Source organism: Notothenia rossii (genome assembly GCF_949606895.1).
Source record: "Notothenia rossii genome assembly, chromosome: 8".
Classification (NCBI taxonomy): domain Eukaryota; kingdom Metazoa; phylum Chordata; class Actinopteri; order Perciformes; family Nototheniidae; genus Notothenia; species Notothenia rossii.
Genome location: NC_136906.1, coordinates 19,287,187 through 19,308,949, shown reverse-complemented (window position 1 = coordinate 19,308,949; position 21,763 = coordinate 19,287,187). Strand labels below are relative to the sequence as shown.

Sequence of the window (21,763 nt, the reverse complement as noted above, 5' to 3'; positions counted from 1 at the left end):
GTATAGACTGTAACTTAATCTTCAACCACAGGGAGCTAGTTTTGATTCATGATGTAACTTAAAACTAATCTTTAGCTTCATAAAATCCCTTCTAGAGATGGAGAACTAGCATCCTCAGTAAACACTGACTTTGTGTTGCATTGGAGAGCTGTTTTCAGTGTCTATGTTTATTGTATCGCTCCCTTCGGTAAACCATACATAAAATACAGAAGAAAAGTGCACATGGTACATTTACTGCATTTTCTTTTTTATGATTTGTTACACCTATGGTATTCCCAGTATTACCGCCATATGAAATGAAAGGGTAGCACTAGATTATGTTTATCCATCAGATAGTAAACAACCAAAATTACATTTTCAGTGTCTTTTTATATACATATATCTTTGTATATTCACAGTGTTTACAGCTGTGGTGTCCGGTCAAATTTGGCAACACCAAAGCAAGGGTGGAGGAACTAATGTGACAGGAGGGTCATATAGTTGATACATGATTATTTCATTATCTAGTCCTGTACCTGTGCATCCTTCAACCTCAAGTTGGAGGCTATGTGCCAGGGGGGTTGTAAAAGCAGCAAGTTTATAGCCCCCAGCAGGTAATTGCTTCCCTTCAAGAATAATTCTAAATCCTGACATAAGATGGCTTGGATCAATTGTAACTGTTGAGACCATGAGAGAGCTTCAAAAGCTTTGTCTACTAGTTTGGTCAACCTTATCTTTGCTCTCTTTGCCGAGGTCACATGTTCCCTTTGACCCTTATTGACGGCGGGCATGATTCCAAATTGGGACAGAGCCAGAATCAATGACACACATGGTTAATAATTTCTGCATTTGTTTCAACAGTTCCTCAAACAATGTGCTGTTTCTACAACATTTTCACAGATTATGGTTGAGATCTTAACATCTTGAGACAAGAGAGTCCCTGGAAAAAAATAATTCAAATAAAGAAGGGCAGAGGGACCCCAAAGTGGTGGTCAAGTGAAGAACAGGGAAAAAATGCACTGTGATTTCTGCATTGAATGAATAATTTTCAAAAGAACAAAAGAGAGAAAAACATGAATTGTGCTTTTATTTTTAACTTCTGACAGTTTTTTTTCCCGATGCTATGGTTGTACAGATCATCCCCTGAAAATAATGCAGACAATGCTCTCCTGTAACATTTGTTTTGACATTGGTTGAGTGGAATCAGATCGTTTGTGAAGTTATTCTCAAGTTCTGTAGACAGCTCCTTTTTGAATGTGTTGTTTTAGTCTACACCTAGTTTTAAATAAATCAATGATAGTCGTAGAGAATAATAAAGAAAAGCAGAACATTGATTATAAGTTAATAATATCAGTAATTATAATTATAATATAATTCAAACCTGTAGCGGTGTCCTTGTAGATCTTACTTACTGTGTTTAAGTCACATGCACTATACCTGTTTTTGGTGAGTACTTTTTCATCTCTTTTGAAAACATTATTTCATAGCAGAATAGAGAGAGGCAAGAGGAAAGAGGGAAGGCAACTTCTTCTGAGTGCACCCTCATCTCTTTTGATCTTCTGGGGGAGAGAACAGCATCGTGTCTCACTGACGTACAGTAGAGGATGCCTGTGATCTGACAGTCTTCTCACCTAACATTGATTTGACTTTGTCTGTCACTCTATCCTTCTCCATCACAGCCCCTTACTTCCCTTGCCAGAACTTTCTAATATAGAGTGGTGATTTTGAAGTCTCCTATATTCTATTGCAGCTTATGATCCGACCTGCATTTCATATTCTGGGAGTGTTCCCTTCCTGGAACTATTTTTATAAGCACCTCCATCATGTTCTGCAAAGTTTAAATATATCTACCTGAAATCCATGATAAATACAAACAAACTGGAGCCATGATTGAAAATTGCAGATACATCTGTTCTGAATAAAATTAAGGTGTGCTTTGTCCAGGATGACAAATACTGCCTAGCATAAAAGCTAGATAAAAGATAAAAAGGAAAACATATCAAGTAATTATTTTTTATTTATAATAGCTTTAGGTCTGTGCTGCAAAAAGTATTGATTTGTGCTTTTGGGAGTCCTTCCAGTGTTCTAAAGGAAGACAATTACATCATGCATGCTGACAACTGAACGTGTCAAAGTCTACAGACATGTGCATCCATTTTAGATGACTCACCCCACTCCTGCCATTACAGTGATTGATGGCCAGAATAAAGAAATAGTGGATGACACGTATTTGGGAGCTATACAAGACATTAAACATACATTTTAGTATGGTTTACAAGAAACACATGAGTGTCTCTTTTGTCTCGAGATGCTCTGAAAGTTCCAGGTTGACAAAACAATGATTTTATTACTCTTTTATTGAGTCTGTGCTCATTTCCTCTTTTATCTGCTGGTATCAATCTGTCAAAGTCAAACACAGAAATGTACTCAATAAGGTGGTTAATGTCTGTGGCAAAATAACTGGCACGGCAAAGAAAACACTGCAGGATCTTCACAACAAGTGGTATAAACGTTATCAGAATAAAATAAAAATGTATTTTGTCTGAATTTTCCATCTGTTACATAATCTTTTACTGTGTATGTTTTTTTTTAAAATTGTTTTTATTGGTCTTTGGTGTTTTATGTATGCATCCCACTGCTGCAAAACGAATTGCCTCGCCGGGGACAAATTGTTATTGATTGACTGACGCTGTGCTTAAATAGTCCAACAGCTTGTAAACAGAGTCAGTTCATCCAAAGAAACTATGAAAAGAGCTGCTGTGGATCTTGCAGTGGGAGAATTTAAACACTGGAAGTTATACACACTGTACGTATCTCTGAGGAGTTAGTGGGACATTAAGGCTCTCAGCCCAGCATAGGCCTGGGTCACACCAACCTTAAAAACAATGAGCTAGCTTACCCTTTTTCACCTGGAAGGTTTCTCATTCCTCTAATTCCCCTCCTCGACTCCTATCCTCGACTCCGATCCTCCTGTCTTAGGCCCAATCCCAAACCACGCCCTACACCCTACCCCTACACACTCCCCCTCCGTGACGGAGTGAACTCCGTGGAGTGACACATGAGGCTCCCTCCTGTCAGATGGAGGGAGTAAATACAGCGGCAAGCTTTGGGACAAACTCCCCTCTCTCCGGCAGAAACAGGAAATGCCGTAACTGTATGTAACAACGGTTTCAAATCAGCATCTCTTTGACAAAAAATAAAAATTAATAACTCAAATAAAACTCCTAACATCTTTAATTGTGTTAATAGCTTTTTTTGTAAAGCTCTTTTGGTTTTAAACCTGATTTTTATAAGCATCTTAGTTTTTACAACAGTCTGTAAATATACACAACTTTATAATAAAATGCACACATTTACCTTTTTCTAGACTAAACACAGGTATGATCCTTAGTTAAAAAAATAAGAGGTTATCATGAGGTTGTTAACATCGCAGTTTATCAGTGGATGTTTGCTGGAACTACTTGTAAACAGCGTGTTTCCTGGCGGACACACACAGCGTTGAGACCGGTCAGGTAGAGACCGGTCTCAAGTCAGCACCAATGCAGACTCGCTGTTTGATGGCTTGATAGCCCACTCCCCCTCCACACTCGTTGGTTTGGAACAGCACTTAATGTGGCGGACCCTCCGCGCGAACGCGCAAACAGAGGGGTAGTGTGTAGGGGTAGGGTGTAGGGCGTGGTTTGGGATTGGGCCTAGATGTCCTTTAATATGGCGCGCTGAAATTCATTTCCGGGTCACTACCGGAGGATCGAGGATTCAAGGAGTCGAGGAGGGGAAATTAGAGGAATGAGAAACCTTCCTGGTCCTTTGCAAGTCAACACAATTAAAGCCGGTTTAAATGTGAATTTCCAAATAGTATTCATAAAGTTTGACAAGGCCCAGAAAAGGTCGCTGTGGAAATGCATCTTTCTGAAATTGTTTTGCTGTTGCTTATGTACCGGACTGTAAAATATGAGGCATGTAATGCTTAAGTTACATAAAAGCAGACACCCTACAATTTAAATCTTGTTATTTACATTTATTTACAATTTCATGTTCACCAAGCTTCGTTACAAGTATCTACTGATATTTAGTTTGTGTGCAGTTATACAGTTTAACCTGTAGATGGTGCTCTACACTTACATTGGCTAGAGGTCTGACGTTCTGGTTTGGGATAAGAGCGAAGAAGTCAAGGGATTGCCAGAACATTCCATACGCTAACGTGTGTGACTTCTTGTCATTGTTCTCAGGTGGGTAAACTGTCTAGAAATGCATAAATAAAAAAATGTTAACGGATCAACTCAGTAACAGTTTGGGAAAACTCGACGCGGTGAATGAGCAATTAAATGCAATTTGAGGTATTTATGATAAGAATTGCCAACTCCGGTTAGCATGTTAGCATGTAGCTTAGCTCGCGATGCTAGCGCGAGTTAGCCGTTAGCTTGGTATTCTTTCATATTGTAGCTGGTTAGCGATACACGGTCGTGACGCAATGATATAATGCCTTTCGTTATAATTGAATGTGGGCTTCAGAGAAATGTTGGTAGATGAATAGAAGAGTTATCCAATGTTAATAGAGGAGTTTATTACCACATGAATTCATTACGGAAGTGGCCTAGCCATGCTAGTAGTGTGTTGCATTCATGTAAATTGCTATTGTGGTTAACTAAGCACCTTGCTAAGGTTCATTGTAAATGTTTCATAAGTTATGAAGAACACTTATTGTGTTCTTGTTAATATGTGTAGCTTTATAAGGAATGAATTTGTAATAGTTAACATGTGAATGACACACTCAGAGTAGGCTATATGTAGTTACATGTAAGGTATATATGCACAATATACAGATAATTCACTTATTGTGTAAAGAAAAGGGAATATTACACATGTATTTAAGTTGATTTATTTCAATTCAGAGTTTATTGTTTAATTAATTCTATGTGTGCTTGAGAAACATAAATAACTATGTTATTTTGAGAGATATAAATATATTTTAAGATTTTGAATAAAGCCAGAACATTCCATACGCTAACGTGTGTGACTTCTTGTCATTGTTCTCAGCCGTCTCAGATCCCAATCCTGAGACAGGTAACATTTTGGGGGCTCGTCCGGGATGACCTTGAGGAGGGTCCTGCGGAAGCTCTTCTGTCTGGTTTTCCTCTGGGTGAACCCTCCTTGCTTCTCCCCCGCCGTGTTGCCCCCCCCCCTCAGGGTGCTGGCGCTGCGGGTGAGGTTGGTCTTGATGCTGGAGAAGAGCTCGCTGAAGGGGGGAACCCTCAGCTTCCTGTCTGTGGGGGGGGGGGGGGGGGGGGGGCGTCGGGCCCCTCCTCTGTGGTGCTCTGGACGCAGCTGGTGGAGCTGCAGCGGAGCGAGCGTTTCTCCGCAGGACTCGGGGTCCCCACGCTGCCGTACACCCCTGCTGACTCGGACACCGCCGCATCACTCAGGACGATGCCATGCACCAGCCTCTGCTCCTGAACAAGAGAGAGAGGCACCTCAGTCGTTTGCAAACAAATGGGCAACGAGAATGCAGGAAGCGTACAAAATAGATTCAGACAACAGCCAGAAGTCTTCTGCCAAGGGTAAAAAATACTATGACAGGCGAGTGAAAGTGACAAATCTTCAACCGGGAGACAGAGTCCTCGTCAGGAACCTCTCTGAAAGAAGTGGACCTGGAAAACTTCGTCCTTACTGGGAAAAGGTTGTTCACCGTGTAGTTGAGAGAATCAAAGACGGAAAGGTGTACAAGATCCAACCTGAAACTGGTGGCAAGACATTGTGTGTGTTACATCGAAACCTATTATTGCCAGTGAATGACTTACCTGTGGAGTTAGAAAACCCTAAAGAACCTGTGGTGAGGAGGAACAAAGTAAGGAGAACTGAAATAGCTGAGAATGGGGATAAGGAGGAGGCAAGCTCGGATGAAGCGGAATGGTACTACCCGCATGAAGTCAGTACTTCTGTAAGCCAGAGTCTTCCCAGACCACAAAGACATGTCTCAGAGCAGAGCAGAAGACTAAGAGTGACTGCCAAAGAGTGACTGCCAAAGAGTTTACGCCGGTTCCAGTTCAGAAGCAGCAGCAATCAGACATGGAGGAAGAGGACAATCAGCAACCAGAGCAGTCACAGGACTCAGGGCATGACGAGGATGACGAAGAGGAACCAGTGACTTTGAGGAGATCAGTACGGACTGTGAGACCAACAGAAATGTTGACTTATGATAGTTTAGGCCAACCAGCATACAGACCGAGACATGTCAGTCCAGTTCAGATACTGCCTGGAAACCCAGTAACTTACCCTGACGTTCATTCACTTTTCTGGTTACAGTTGATACCGGTATGGTCATATTAGATGACTGACTAAGAAAAGAATTACATAGTGTAGATGCCAGGAGACATTAAAAAAATAAATAAATGGGGGAGAGTGTACCGGACTGTAAAATATGAGGCATGTAATGCTTAAGTTACATAAAAGCAGACACCCTACAATTTAATCTTGTTATTTACATTTATTTACAATTTCATGTTCACCAAGCTTCGTTACAAGTATCTACTGATATTTAGTTTGTGTGCTGTTATACAGTTTAACCTGAAGATGGTGCTCTACACTTACATTGGCTAGAGGTCTGACGTTCTGGTTTGGGATAAGAGCGAAGAAGTCAAGGGATTGCCAGAACATTCCATATGCTAGGCCGTATACGGCCCGCGAGACAATTTGGTACGGCCCTCGAGGTAATTTATAAACACACGCAAAAAAATAATAATTGAGAAATCTAATCCGCAAAAAATTAAACAAGCAGAGTGCCTGTTTTTCCTAGCCAAGGTCAGGGTCCTTGAACACACCACGAACATCATCACGTGGCATATATCTCGTCTGATAGGGGTGCAGTTCTGACGGAGAGCACCAGAACGCCACTCCGGCACTTCCAAAAATGGCAGTAGCCTACCCATAAGGAGCCGTACACATGCCACAGTTTTTGCGTGGCTTTGTCTTTAGTTGAAAGCACAGTGGCGATCTGTTCATCTGTCATACTGATCATACAGTCAATAACTTTGTTATTAGCATTTGGTTAGCTAGCTATGCTAACGAATATAAGAAGCTTTTTCTACAACCAGTGAGGTAAAGGCACATCTTTATATGATCTTTATAGTTATAAAAAAATAAGAGAATAAAGTAAACAGGTATAAAATACTATATGACAGTAAAACAAGAAGTTGTCATTAATAAACAATAATACAGTTTGAAAGGGGAATGATTTTTAAAATATCCATAAAGAAAAATAAATTTGCTTACAGTTCTGTTTCATATGGGTGTTGAGAGATGTATCCATAGATCTCTTAATGTTGCTCTCAAAGTGCACCAGATTGATGCTTTTAAAGAGCCTGTGACAGCCTCCCAACAACTGTTGTGCAAGGAAATATTGGGCTACTGGTAATCTCGAGCCGTCAGTTTAAAAAAGAAGGTGCGATACCGTTCCGATAAATATCAATAATTTCGAGCATCGCGGGGAAATTCCTGAAGTTTTGGGGGAAGCCGGAAGTGACGTCAATGTGTGTCATGCGTAGAAATGGTGAATTACTAAGTTTAGGCACGTTAATAACGTTTTAATGAAGTTGACTACAGTATATTCATATTTGTCAGTGCTTTCATGTCAATTCGGCGAACATAAACATAAATTATCGTGGTGAAGATGATGATTAAATTAGGATTAAAAATCGGTAGTGAGAGCTGCTGAATTTCCTCCCGTCGGATGTGATATAAAAAAATAATCGATTATTTTTGTAGTTGTAAACTCAAGTGGATTATACTACATTTATTAGTGCTTTCATGTCAATTCGGCGAACATATGACACATTAAATGATCGTGAGGATGATGATTAAAAATCGCTTGTTTGAGCCGGTCTGCATTTCCTGATGAAAAAATAAACCGATGCTTTTTGTAGTTGTAGTACACGAACATGGATTAAACGTATGTTTTTTTTACCACAATGTTGGGGAAATTATTGGATAAAATGCACGGATTATGATTATGATTATTATCATTATTATTCCCACTCCAATCGGGACACTAGGTCAACCGTTTCCCCGCAGCGAGGCTCCCAGTTGACAGTTTACGTGGGCTGGGCTGGGTGCAGTGGCGGACTGGCCATTGGGACGAATCCCGATGGGCCGGTACCGAAGTGGGCCGGTCGGATAAGTCACTAGCACATCCCTCACTCCCCCCATTGACAATTTACTAGCGGTACCGAAGTGGGCCGGTCGAGAGTTCCGGGATGATTTTTAGTCCCAGTCCACCACTGGCTACTTGACTGTATTATCGCCCATATTGACGCACCTAATTCCTAAACTTCTAACAGATAAAACATAAACCGATCCTTCAGCCTCATATGAGCTCTCAGACACGTTCAAAATTAAACTCATCGCTGTCTGAGCTTGCTGCTGTGTACGCCATCGGGCGTTTACTTGCAGATGCTGGGATCCTGAACGGTTCAGCTGGAGCGCTTGGCCCGCAATGACGTCACACATAATTTCGTGGGATTTGAAGAATCCCAGAGATGACCCAGAATATGGTCAACATTGAAGGGCAGATTAATGGTTATCAAAGTACAAATATCCAAAATCAGTTCAGTAACGGTTTCCAAGGGGACAATATTTACTCAAATTGATTGGTTTGGATGATGGGGGAAACTCGTGTCACAGGCTCTTTAACTTCAACATTTAAAAAAAAATCTTCGTCCTCTACCACTTAAAACATGTTCACATGGATAGGAAACTAAATACATTTGCATACATCTTATGTCCATATCTTTCTGTTGTGGTGGTCATGCCACAACCGTGCACGTGCATGAATGCGCGAGTCATGGTCAGATATCTGGATTAAGAGGTTGCTTTTTCTTTGCACAGCATGAAAGAAAGGCCAAATGAATGGGCTGTGATTTTAGTATTTTTAAGCATAAGTCAATAACTTGTACGGCCCTCGGAGGATATTGTAAAAATTGAAATGGCCCTTGAGAGGAAAAAGGTTCCCCACCCCTGTGCTAGACCCTCCAGAAAAACGCGATTCTGCGATCGCAGAATTTACCGCATAATCAGCAAAATGGCGCAGATTTTTAAAAGGCTGCATATTTATCAAAAGGCCGCATAATCCCCGCATTTTTCCAAACAAAGTTGAGAAAAAAAAAAGTTAACTCGTCTTGACGTGAAGTGATGATGATGATGACACAACGTCATTGGCTCGCGCATCACAGAAGGTAAACAACACCGTAGAGTGAACGTGTGGAACTCACACGAGAGAGAAAACACCAAGATGAAAAAATCTAATCCATCTCATTTACCGACGAACATTTATGCTAAAGACCGGGCAAAGCAGTACCCCGATGTCTTGCACGAAAGTGGGGGGAAACTATTCTGCACCCCGTGCAACTGTGTGTTGGAGCATAAGAGAACATCGACGTGACGATGCACTTTGATTCATTCAAACATTCGAAAATGCTTTCTGCTGCTGCGGACAAGAAAGCCAAACAACTCACGTTCACAGAGGCATCAACCTCCAAAACCCTTTCGAAAGGGCTACAAGAAACGAGGTGAGTAGCCTACAAGATTGAAGCTGGTCAGATAACGAACGAGTAAATGAAAACAGAATGAGGCGGAGAAGTGTGTATGTGTGTGTTTGTGTGTGTGTGTGTGTGTGTGTGTGTGTGTGTGTGTGTGTGTGTGTGTGTGTGTGTGTGTGTGTGTGTGTGTGTGTGTGTGTGTGTGTGTGTGTGTGTGTGTGTGTGTGTGTGTGTGTGTGTGTGTGTGTGTGAGTGAGAGAGAGAGAGAGTGTGATTAAAATAGCCCAATTGCTTTTACAATAAATAAACATTGAATGTGTTTAATTGAATAGTACAGGGATTTAACGTTAGTGGCAGGTTGTGCGTGAGAGAGAATAAATAAATAAGACAGCCCAATATTTATCTTTTCCGCATATTTAGCATATTTCGCAACTTTCCGCATATTTTGCAACCTCCCGCAATTTCACCGCATAAAATCACATAAAAGCCCGCATGTTTGATCGCATAATTAAGGATTTTTGCCGCGTTTTTCTGAAGGGTCTGCTAACGTGTTTGACTTCTTGTCATTGTTCTCAGGTGGGTAAACTGTCTAGAAATGCATAAATAATCAGTAAATGTTATAAAATGTTAACGGATCAACTCAGTAACAGTTTGGGAAAACTCGACACGGTTAATGAGCAATTAAATGCAATTTGAGGTATTTATGATAAGAATTGCCAACTCCGGTTAGCATGTCAGCATGTAGCTTAGCTCGCGATGCTAGCGCCAGTTAGCCGTTAGCTTGGTATTCTTTCATATTGTAGCTGGTTAGCGAAACACGGTCGTGACGCAATGATATAATGCCTTTCGTTGTAATTTAATGTGGGCTTCAGAGAAATGTTGGTAGATGAATAGAAGAGTTATCCAATGTTAATAGAGGAGTTTATTAAGTTAGAACACTTATTGTGTTCTTGTTAATATGTGTAGCTTTATAAGGAATGAGTTTGTAATAGTTAACAATATGAATGACACACTCAGAGTATGTGTAGTAACATGTAAGGTATATAATGCACAATATACAGATAATTCACTTATTGTGTAAAGAAAAGGGAATATTACACATGTATTTAAGTTGATTTATTTCAATTCAGAATGTATTGTTTAATTAATTCTATATGTGATTGAGAAACATAAATAACTATGTTATTTTGAGAGATATAAATATATTTTAAGATTTCGAATAAAGCCAGAACATTCCATACGCTAACGTGTGTGACTTCTTGTCATTGTTCTCAGCCGTCTCAGATCCCAATCCTGAGACAGGTAACACTCACATTAAGTCTAGTGTTGTCTTGCAGTATCTTTGCGTTACTATGGAATATCTCTTGCCTTACCTGTGATCCATAGAGAAAGGGTAAGCTGCATTATAATTTAGTATTATGTATGAAGTCTGTGTCATTGTGGCTACAGTTGCCGAGGCTGATTGACACACGCTGTAGCTGTGATTATAATTTTAACCATTGGGATAACATCACTTTGCAGTTGCTGTAGTTATTTCTGTAGCCAGTTTTTGTTCCTATGATGACTGTATGGCCTAGATACATTCGTTTATACTGGATAGGACCTGGGGTTGTTTGTGTGCAGTGAAAGTGGTGGATGAGCGTTGTATTGAAGCTTCTGTAGCTCTGAACATCAACTAAACATCTGTCATATCGGATTAAGTAACCACAGGTTCAGCTCCATCTGGCTTTACGATGCTTTCTTGACTAATGTTATGTAATAGGGGAAGCTAAAGTAGTCACATTACAGCTACATATAGCCATAATATCCATAGTAGAATAATTAACCACAAATGCAGCAATGACCACATCCAAAGCCACAACCACCACATACAGGCAGAGCAGCTGTGCTCACAGCCACTCCCTTTCCAAATGAGTAATGCCCAATATATTCATAATGTGGCATAAAGTGTCACATAAACGCTCCATTCTGCAGTATTGGAGTGTTTCACTAAAATGGCAGAGTCTAACTGGACTGGCCCAACACACTAACGCCCCGTCCACACAGCAGCTTTGAAAAAATCTTGAAAATCTTGGAGGTGGGCGTGTCTGAAAGCTTGGGGATTTTTTTCGAGCAACGCGACCAACAACCAATCACATGAATCTCCCGCCCCAACATACAAAGCAATAGCAATGTTAAAACTAAGTAAACTGGATATAAAATCCCCAAACAGGCGAAAACCTACCAGTTTCACCCACTGTCTCTGCCACCTCCCTCCATGCCTGGTTCGGGGGCGGGAGATTCATGTGATTGGTTGTTGCTCGCAAAAAATCCCTAAGCTTCAGATACGCCCACCGCCAAGCGTCAACGCACGCCGCTGTGTGGACAGGCCGGAATCAACTTTTGAAGCTGAGTAAGACGTAAAACGTAAAAAACTGCTCCTCTGGATCAGATAGCATGTAAGATGTATTGCGATTTAGCGCAAACAATGTTCAAACAAAATAAATCCCTCTCCGACCCTTTTGGGGCTGCTTGGGATTAAAGGCCCCGTCTACACGGACACGAAACGGGTTGTATCTGCTACAGTTCTCTATCGTATGGACGGTTCGTCAACACGAGGCCGTAACGGAACCGGGAAAAACGGAGCTCTCAAACGGTAACGGGTCCCAAGGTGGGTAGGTATGCGGACGGAACGCTCTGGGGGGCCAAGCGGCTCCATGTGTACGCCCTATACGCCATAGCGCCGCCTCTCCCCACCTCTCCTGCTCACCCGCGTCATTGCTGATGTGTTTCGCCAACAACAACAACAGTGTTCCGAGTGTTTCGAGCCAGGTCCCGGTATCTCGCAGGACAGGACCCAGCAGAAGCCTCCAGCAGACCCCCCCCCCCCCCCCGCACGGTTCCCTCGTCCCTTGGAAGAAGCGGAGAGGTGGGTGTTTTTCATCTGCGGGTGGACTACCGGGGAGAACGTCCTGCTCGGGAGCCAGGCTCCGAGTTTGGCAGTGGGTGCGGTGCACCTGCCTTTTACAGCAGGAGCACACGCTCGCCTTGGGGAGGGAGAAAAAGAGAAACAGAGGCTGCCGAAACAGCCAGAGCCCTGCCTCTCCCCACCTCTGCTGCTCACTGCCCTAGCAAGGTCAGTAGTAGTGCAACATCTACAGGTCCTATACCACAACCATCAGCTACAAGTGGACATGGAGAACTACATGAATTACATGTTGCTAAATCCGCTGCGGAGAATAAACAGAAGGGCAACCAGGCAACCATGGCAACCATGCTCAGGGGTTCTTCTTCGCTGCTTTTAGTGTATTTTGTGGCGAAAGTACAGCGCCACTTACAGGCCCGGCATATGTACTACAGCGTCTCCAGTGGGTCGAGCGGTCTCGTGTGGACAGATGGGAATTCCGGCTCTTCTTGGTAAGCCGGATCATTTGGCTCGGCTCACCAAGAAGAGCCGGCTCTTTCGGCTCCCAAACGGCTCTTCATTTTACCACACATTATACCTTTTTATAATTAAATCAAATGTAGCCCTGTTTTGACTAATGATTTATATGTGTACACATATATCACTTAAATTATTCAATACATCTTTTGTACTGAAGTATTCAAAAGTAAAAATGACAAATATTTGCAATATAAATGATTTGCTGTGGCCAAATGTTTTCATTGCATTTACAGACCCGTGTAACTGTCTGATACCACCCCATGAATGCACTGACTTGCATGTAGAATCAGGCGACACAAAGCAGATAGCAACACCTATAAAAACTTAAGCATAGACATTTAAAAAAAGGGGCTACTGTATCGACATTTTAAAATTATATTTAAAGAAAAGGCCCTGACAAAACAGCAGGGCTCTATTTCAGTATTAACTGTAGAAAAAAGACAGCAACAGCTGACATCAAATCTTTGCTAAGCCTAAGGATAATCATAAATAAATAACAGTGAAAATAAATATATTGCAATGCTCAGTATAGCAGCATCCAACAGTCTCTAATCCTTGGATATTACATGTCACTGCATGCACGGAGCAGCTGTAGTGGAGATCATCATATCATTCTGTCTTGTATTACTTAACAACAAAAAAACAAAAACTGTCTCGTTCGCGGGCGTGAGCCGGCTCCCGTGATTCACTTAAAAGAGCCGGCTCCACATCACTAGCCGACGGACACGTTTATTGAGCCGATACTGTGTGGACGGAAGACTTTTTTGATATCGAACTCGGTTCGTTCTCCGTTTCGTCTCCATGTAGATGCAGCCTTACTCTGCTGCCAGAATCAAATTCTATGTTGGGGAATCAAATAGTTGACCTTGGGATAAATCTCTACGATAAGCAGAACAGAACATTAAGATGTTTGCCCTTCTCTTCACAAATGGGTTGTAACATTAGCAAATGTCTCACAAAATCTATTTCACATCGTATATTTTCCTCAAATGACACGCTAAAATGGTAGGGACAAGACTGATGTTATTACACATTCACATTCACCATAAAACCCATACGGTACAAATTGTCCATCACAGACGATCAACTTCAGTTTTGCTGAGCCAAGCAGCTGCTACTCTTCACCTTTCTCAGGTCAGTTAGCCCACTGTTGTCCTAAATTAGAGAGTGGATGTCCCACGTGTTTTCATCTGTTGTTGGTGCTTGTATGGAAAGGCAGGGAGCATTCAGAAAGAGAAATTCCTTTAAACGTAATTGCTAACTTTATGCAAAAGGTGCAATTAACGGCACCATGAAATAGGACAAAGAACAAATCACCATGGTAGGTTTGGAGTAAGTGCGATTGATGCCAAGCTTGCTCTTTTTGTAGATTAATCAATTTTCTTTGCAAAAAGGTGAGTCATTCGAGCATTAAGGGCTGAAAGGAATGTGAGTTCAAAAGGATTGCAAATGCTAACTCTTTTTTTGATTATACGTTGTCAGATTTTAATCACCAACTGACCTGTTGATTGACAAGATATTTATTACATTCTCGTCAGTGGCGGCTGGTGGAAATTATTTTAGGTGGGGCTATTGTAATGGTGAATAAACCACACGGGGAACATTTTGAGAAATTACTCCTTAAATTAAATTGGCTACACTATTTCATCGTTGCTGTTGTATGATTGGTGTTTAGCTACGGTATTTAGAGTCTAAGGCACCTCCGCTTTTAGGGTTGACGTAGACCCAAATGTCGCCAGGAGGTCCCCCGGTGTTGTTGCGGGAGCTGCTGCACTAGCTAACGCTACATTAGCAAAACAAACGCTTATTTCTTTTGCAAATGGTGCGGCGGGCTTCAAACACGTTCCCCTCCAATGGTTTCAACCAAGCACTAAATTAGATGTTTTCCAACCAAATATGGTTGAACTGACACTTCCCCATATTAATTTGTAAGTAGATTCGAAGATACATGAGTTTCTGACTGCCGCAAGCTGAAGCTTGGTTGCTAGGTTACTAGCTGGGTGTTCTCCAATAAGGGGCCGGGGGAAACAAAGTTAGTGATTACTGGTTCCATGTTGATTTAATTCAATACAAATTGTTCGGGGGAACTGAAAGGCTATTACCGTACTGGTTACTTTGCAGCCTGGACATTTCCCCCAAAACACATTTAGACGCTATCGCAACACAGAAGTACCTTTCAAATCCGATCATTTTTAAGACCTTCTAAATCATATTTAAGACCTTTCTTATTTCTTTGGTCATATTTAAGACCTTTTTAAGGCCTTACATTCAGATGATCAAATGTAAGACTTTTTAAGACCCCGCGAGAACCCTGAGGAGACTAAATACGAACATTTATATGCAGACACAGACGTGGTTCAGAAACACAGAGATATTAGAAAACAGACCATTAAGGCAAAACATCTAGTTTGATGGATGCTGTCAAAACTCAACTACAATAATATGTGTGTGTGTGTGTGTGTGTGTGTGTGTGTGTGTGTGTGTGTGTGTGTGTGTGTGTGTGTGTGTGTGTGTGTGTGTGTGTGTGTGTGTGTGTGTGTGTGTGTGTGTGTGTGTGTGTGTGTGTGTGTGTGTGTGTGTGTGTGTGTGTGTGTGTGTGTGTGTGTGTGTGTGTGTGTGTGTGTGTGTGTGTGTGTGTGTGTGTGTGTGTGTGTGTGTGTGTTTATTTAGCACGGGCACATAGTATCTGTCCCCGGCTGTTTGAAGAGCAAGCATGGGAAACAAAAGACAGTGTTTACCTCTTTGCATCCAGCTAGTCACACACACAGTTACAATCACACTCCCTGTAATTGACATAATTAATAGATAGTTTAGCTTCTCACCACCATTTGCTGTGGCCCACTGATGTTAACGATCGTAACTGAAAGGCTGCCTGTCAAACGTAAACATTCATCCACGTCACTCGCAAACTCTCGCGAGAGTTTTACACAAGACGGATCCTTTCTAGCCATAACCCTGCACCGGGCGCTGACATTGGCGCCCGGTGATCATCAGATTTGACGACGCTGATTGGCTGAAATTATGTTTCGGAGCCATAGCTTACAGATAGCAACAGTCAGCTGCTAGTGGTTGCTGCTGCACTGGTTGAGGGCTCCTCTCTTAGCGCCCAGACGAGAGAGGGTAATGATACAAGGCCAGGCAGGAAACATGTGACTTATCAGTAACTTTAGACATCGTAACACCATTTAAAACGAGATTTTATTGTAGATTATACTGATTATGATTACTGATATTCAGTGGTGGGCCGTCAGGGCCAGCAAGGCCTTCTCTGCTGGCCTAAACATCATCAGAATATAAATTAAATGTTGATATATTTTTTCCACAAATATGTATTAAATTATTCCCTGTAGTCTATTCTCTTCATTTCATAGCTTTCCTCTTGGATGCGCTGCTTCCAGCCTCAGAACGAGATTTGGAGGGTTGGCCTTTATGTTAGAGCTTTTATCCAATCATATTTCAGCCATAATGTGTTGCCAGGGTCCAAGAAATCTGCCCTTAGGCCTTCAGAATCAACAGTGCGGGCGCCTGTAGATTAAAGTGAACGGAAACAAAACTGTGGCGTTAACCAATCAGATTTTGAGTTGGCGACAACGGGCCAGCTAGCAGGCGTACGATGACGTTAGCACGTGCACGTCTTTTGATTGGATACGCACTATTGAGAGGCAGAGCTATGTAGAGCTAGCAAACTGAACTTGAATTTGAACGAGCTAATTTGTGTAGATTTCTACAAGCTGTTTTTTTTCAACCCACAATGGCTGAAGGAGGAGAAGAGATCGATTTGGTCGCAGATATAATTACAACGCCATTTTCAAGACGAACTTTTCAAGAAAAGCTAGACATCGTGAGAAGAGAACGGCCAACCCCGACGCTAGCGAGCCTATCACAGCGGGGGAAAGGGTTTGTCCGCCACTTTCAAATCACTAACTACGAGCGGTACCCCTGGCTCACAGCCTCCGAGAGGCACTGCAAATTGTACTGCTGGGAATGCCTGCTATTTGCAACTGATCGATTTGGTGTTTGGAGCCACACTGGATTTGCAAACTTGAGTTGTCTAACCAAGGCAGCAACGAGACACCAAAGCACGGCTGGGCACTTACAAGCAATGGTGCTTTTGAAAACCTTTGGGGACACCCGAGTGGATCTACAGCTCAACGAACAACTGCGCCGGGAAACGGAGCTCCACAACGAAAGGGTGAACAAAAATAGGGAAATATTGAAAAGACTGATTGATTGTGTCCTGTTTTGGGGTAAACAGGAACTTTCATTTAGGGGACACGATGAAAGCGCCGAGTCCAGAAACAGAGGAAACTACGTGGAGCTTCTTTCTTTGCTTGCTGAGAACAACACAGACTTGCATTACCACCTGTCCACAAACAAAGTGTTTACTGGGACGTCAGGCAAAATACAAAACGACCTGATTTATGCTATTGCTGAAGTGATGGGAGAAGAGATCAAAATGGAGATTAAAAAAGCACCCTTTGTCGCTGTTATGGTGGACGAAACGACAGACGTGGGTAATGTAGCACAACTGGCACTTGTCCTGCGTTATGTGACGGACACAGGTGTCAAGGAGCGGTTTGTCAGATTTGAAGATGTTACAAGCGGCAAGCGAGCTGATGACATTGCCGCTCTTATTTTCCGTTTCATGGAGGAATATGAATGTAGTCTGGATAAAGTTGTGGCACAGTGTTATGATGGCGCAGCGGTCATGGCATCTGGACTAAACGGGGTGCAGGCTAAAGTTAAGGAGAGGGCACCTATGGCCTTATTCATTCACTTCTATGCACATCGACTAAATTTAGTACTGACTCAAGGGGCCTCAAAGCTTAAAGAATGCAAGGTCTTTTTTGCCAGCCTCAATGGCCTTGCAGCATTTTTCTCCAGATCCCCTAAGCGCACGCAACTGCTGGATGACATTTGCAAGCGTCGTCTTCCTAATGTTGCACCAACACGGTGGCAATATACATCGAGATTGGTCAATGCAGTCTTTGAGAAGAGAGTTTCCCTAAAGGAGGTGTTTGACCACATACTGGAACATCATGAGGAGTATGATGGGGATACTATGCTTAGCGCTGATGGATTTAATGCACGTCTGGATGATTTTGAGTTTTGTTTTTTGCTTGAAACATTCAATGGGATTTTTAAGCATTCAGATGTGCTCTTTGGAATACTACAGAAACAAACATTGGATGTACAATTCTGTCTGACAAGGGTGAACGAGTTTTGTGACACAATTGAGCGAGAGAGGTGCCAGTTTCGTCAGATCTACGAGGACACAGCGCGCATCTCAAGTGGTCCGAGCGCACGCAGAGGCCCACGTACAGCACAAGGAGACCTTCGCGCATACTACCAACAACTCCACAGCAATATTCTGGACAACATTCTTTGCCAGATACGGAGTAGGTTTCAAGACCACGAAAAATTAATGTTTCTCTCCCTCCTGGAACCCCAGCACTTTCAGACCTACCGGAAAAAATTCCCGCATACAGCCTTAGCCAAATTAACACAGAGTCACGGAACACTGTTCGATCTGTCCCGGCTAAAAACAGAACTGACTGTAATGTATGCCATGACTGATTTTGAAGGGAAAAGTCCCATTGATCTCCTTGATTTCCTTAAGCAGAAAAATCTGAGTGAGAGCATGGGGCAGCTTTACACATTGGCATGTGTGGCAGTGACTATCCCTGTGTCCACTGCTTCTGTCGAGCGGTCATTCTCGGCCTTAAAGCGAATTAAAACTTATGCCAGAAATTCTACTGGACAGACTAGGCTTTCATCATTAGCCTTCATGTCTATAGAAAATGACTTATTGGTGGAACTGAAACGCACAGATAAACTGTACAACAGAGTCATTGAAGTCTTCTTGAGGAAAGAAAGGAGGATGGATTTTGTATTCAAATAATCAGTTGTTTTGGTGAGTACAAAGCATTTTATTTTTTATTTTATTTTAATATATTTTTGTCATTTTATGTCATTAATATTAAATCAATATTAACGAATTAATATATATGTAATTAAAATGACAAATATATAAAAAATAAATGTTTGATGCTTCTGCAAGAGATATAGAGATGTGTGTGGCGCACTGGCTCAGCTGTGCAGTAAAAGTACTCAAGGAGACTTGTTGAATTGTTTTGGTTTAACCTTTATCAAAGTGGACATTCAGTGCTAGGAATACACTTTCACCACTGTCGCAAATATATCCTCATGAACAAATGCAAATTATTTGTTTGTTTTCTTTTATTTTCAGTGAATAGTTTGTGTCTTTATCGTCACGTTTCTTAAATGAAACTGCTTTGGGTGCGACAATGCGCTGTTTAGTGAACAAACTTGGTTTGGTGGACTTAATAAAACTTTGTAGATTAATGCCTTAAAAGCCCCTTTTATTTTTAAGTTTTGACCGTATCCAAGCGATCTTAAAGCTGGTAGTTTAACACTCTTAATTGTAAATGCGGATATATTGATTATAAATGCTTCGGAAATATTAATATAACTCTGTTGTACTTGACTATGTTAAGGTGATGCAACGCCCGGTTATACTGCGTTTCTGTCTAAATGTATAGTTTCTAGAGCCATGGCGTCATAATGATGGTATTAAGAGGTGGAATAATTCAGGTAGGACTGTGTAGGACATCACTGAAGGCCTAGGTGTGAAATGCACGGCCCGCCACTGCTGATATTATACTGATACCAATTATATAATATTTACCTTGTTCATTAAAAATATATTTAAAAAAATATATATTTAAAAAATATATATTTAAAAAAAAATATATATATATATATATTTTTAATTTTAATTTGTAATGTGGGAAGAGGTGGGGCGACGCCCCTAGCGCCCCTATGGGCAGCCGCCACTGATTTTCGTGTTCTGTGATGATTTTCAGGCATTCAAATAAAACGTTTCCTCTCTTAAATGACTAATGTGAAAAATACATACCGTAGTACTTCATTGGTTTGACAGTGTGCTATAAGATTTCACTTAGAATTTAAGCTAATGCAAAACATCTATCATCCTCATCTCTATTAGTCTAGTTGTTCTGCCTTGAATAGTTTAAAACCTGTTAAAGGTTTTTTAGTCATCATTAAAATCGGTTCAGAGGAAGGGTGTGACAGGCCCAGAATTGTTTTATGATTGGTTGTCAGTGTTTTGTGAGCAGGACCATTTACTGCATCCAAATGATTTTTCCGGTCAAACTTTTCAATATCTTTTCCAGTACAACTCCCCATCACAAACCTTATCTCATGAAAACATATTTAATGATCTACACCAATGAGCCTTGTTTTCTTATATATAGTACTCACTTGCTGAACAACTATATAATATGAAATACAGTAAAAACAACCCTTTCTCATTAACACATTGCAGTATTGTAACGATATACTGTACAGTATATAAACCCGATTAGTAGACATGACAGGTGATCTTGCTTTTGTTTTTGGCTGTTTTTAGTCTTACGGGGTTACAATAAAAAATGTCATATGTTAAAATGTGCTGTGATGTATTAGACCCTCCAGAAAAACGCGGCCTAAAATCCTTGATTATGCGGGCTAAAATCCTTGATTATGCGATTAAACATGCGGGGGTTTTATGTGATTTTATGCGGTGAAATTGCGGGAAGTTGCGAAATATGCGGAAAGCTGCGAAATAATAGATTTTTTTTAAAATATTGGGCTGTCTTATTTATTGTCTCTCACACACAACCTGGCACTAACGTTAAACCCCTTTCCTATTCAATTAAACACATTCAATGTTTATTTATTGTAAAAGCAATTTGGCTATTTTAATCTCTCTCACTCTCACTCGCACTCGCGCACACACACACACACACACACACACACACACACACACACACACACACACACACACACACACACACACACACACACACACACACACACACACACACACACACACACACACACACACACACACACTTCTCCGCCTCATTCTGTTTTCATTTACTCGTTCGTTATCTGACCAGCTTCAATCTTGTAGGCTACTCACTTCGTTTCTTGTAGCCCTCGAAAGGGTTTTGGAGGTTGATGCCTTGGTGAACGTAAGTTGTTTGGCTTTCTTGTCCGCAGCAGCAGAAAGCATTTTCGAATGTTTGAATGAATCAAAGTGGGTCGTCACCGTCGATTTTCTCTAAGACTTATCCTCCAACACAGTTGCACGGGGTGTAGAATAGTTTCCCCCCACTTTCGTGAAAGACATCGGGGTACTGCTTTGCCCGGTCTTTAGCAGAAATGTTCGTCGTGTGAGTTCCACACGTTCACTCTACGGTGTTGTTTACCTTCTGTGATGCGCGAGCTGATGACGTTGCGTCATCATCATCATCACTACTTCACGTCAAGACGAGTTAACTTTTTTTTTTCTCAACTTTGTGTGGAAAAATGCGGGGATTATGCAGCCTTTTGATAAATATGCGGCCTTTTAAAAATCTGCGCCATTTTTTTGATATGCGGTAAATCGCGTTTTTCTGGAGGGTCTAATGTATAATACATTTTGATTCACATTGCTATTTCTCATTAGAAATCTTTATTCTGTCAACTTCCAATGCATAAATTTCTGCACAGCTTATAACACCCTGAAGCATGGGAAGTTATTTTCAGTATATATTGACACTTATTTGACTCTTGTTGCCCATATCTGCTTGCGGCTGTACTGTGTCGCTTGTACATAAGTATCCTGACCCCTGCTCTTACCAGGCTGAAACGGTCATTCATTTCCTCCGGCAGCATCTTACTGTTATTACTGAAAGGGAAGAGAGATCTAGGATAGCCTGCAGTTGAATGTTTGTGGTAATCCTTAACGGCCTCAGCGAGG

At 41.5% G+C, this 21,763-nt stretch overlaps 1 protein-coding gene across 2 annotated transcripts; it reads left to right on the top strand.

The window, feature by feature from the left end:
• The first annotated feature begins 4,122 nt into the window (after positions 1 to 4,122).
• Positions 4,123 to 7,489, top strand: LOC307016413 (uncharacterized protein). 2 transcript variants are annotated; one of them, XM_079645524.1, is made up of 2 exons: positions 4,123 to 4,208; positions 5,017 to 7,489. In XM_079645524.1, exon 2 carries the CDS (start codon positions 5,069 to 5,071, stop codon positions 5,993 to 5,995), a length of 927 nt encoding a protein of 308 aa, XP_079501650.1. In that variant the 5' UTR covers positions 4,123 to 4,208; positions 5,017 to 5,068; the 3' UTR covers positions 5,996 to 7,489. The 2 variants fall into 2 exon arrangements, with proteins under 2 accessions (XP_079501650.1, XP_079501649.1); XM_079645523.1 differs by having other exon boundaries at positions 4,160 to 4,316.
• Positions 7,490 to 21,763: the final 14,274 nt, after the last annotated feature.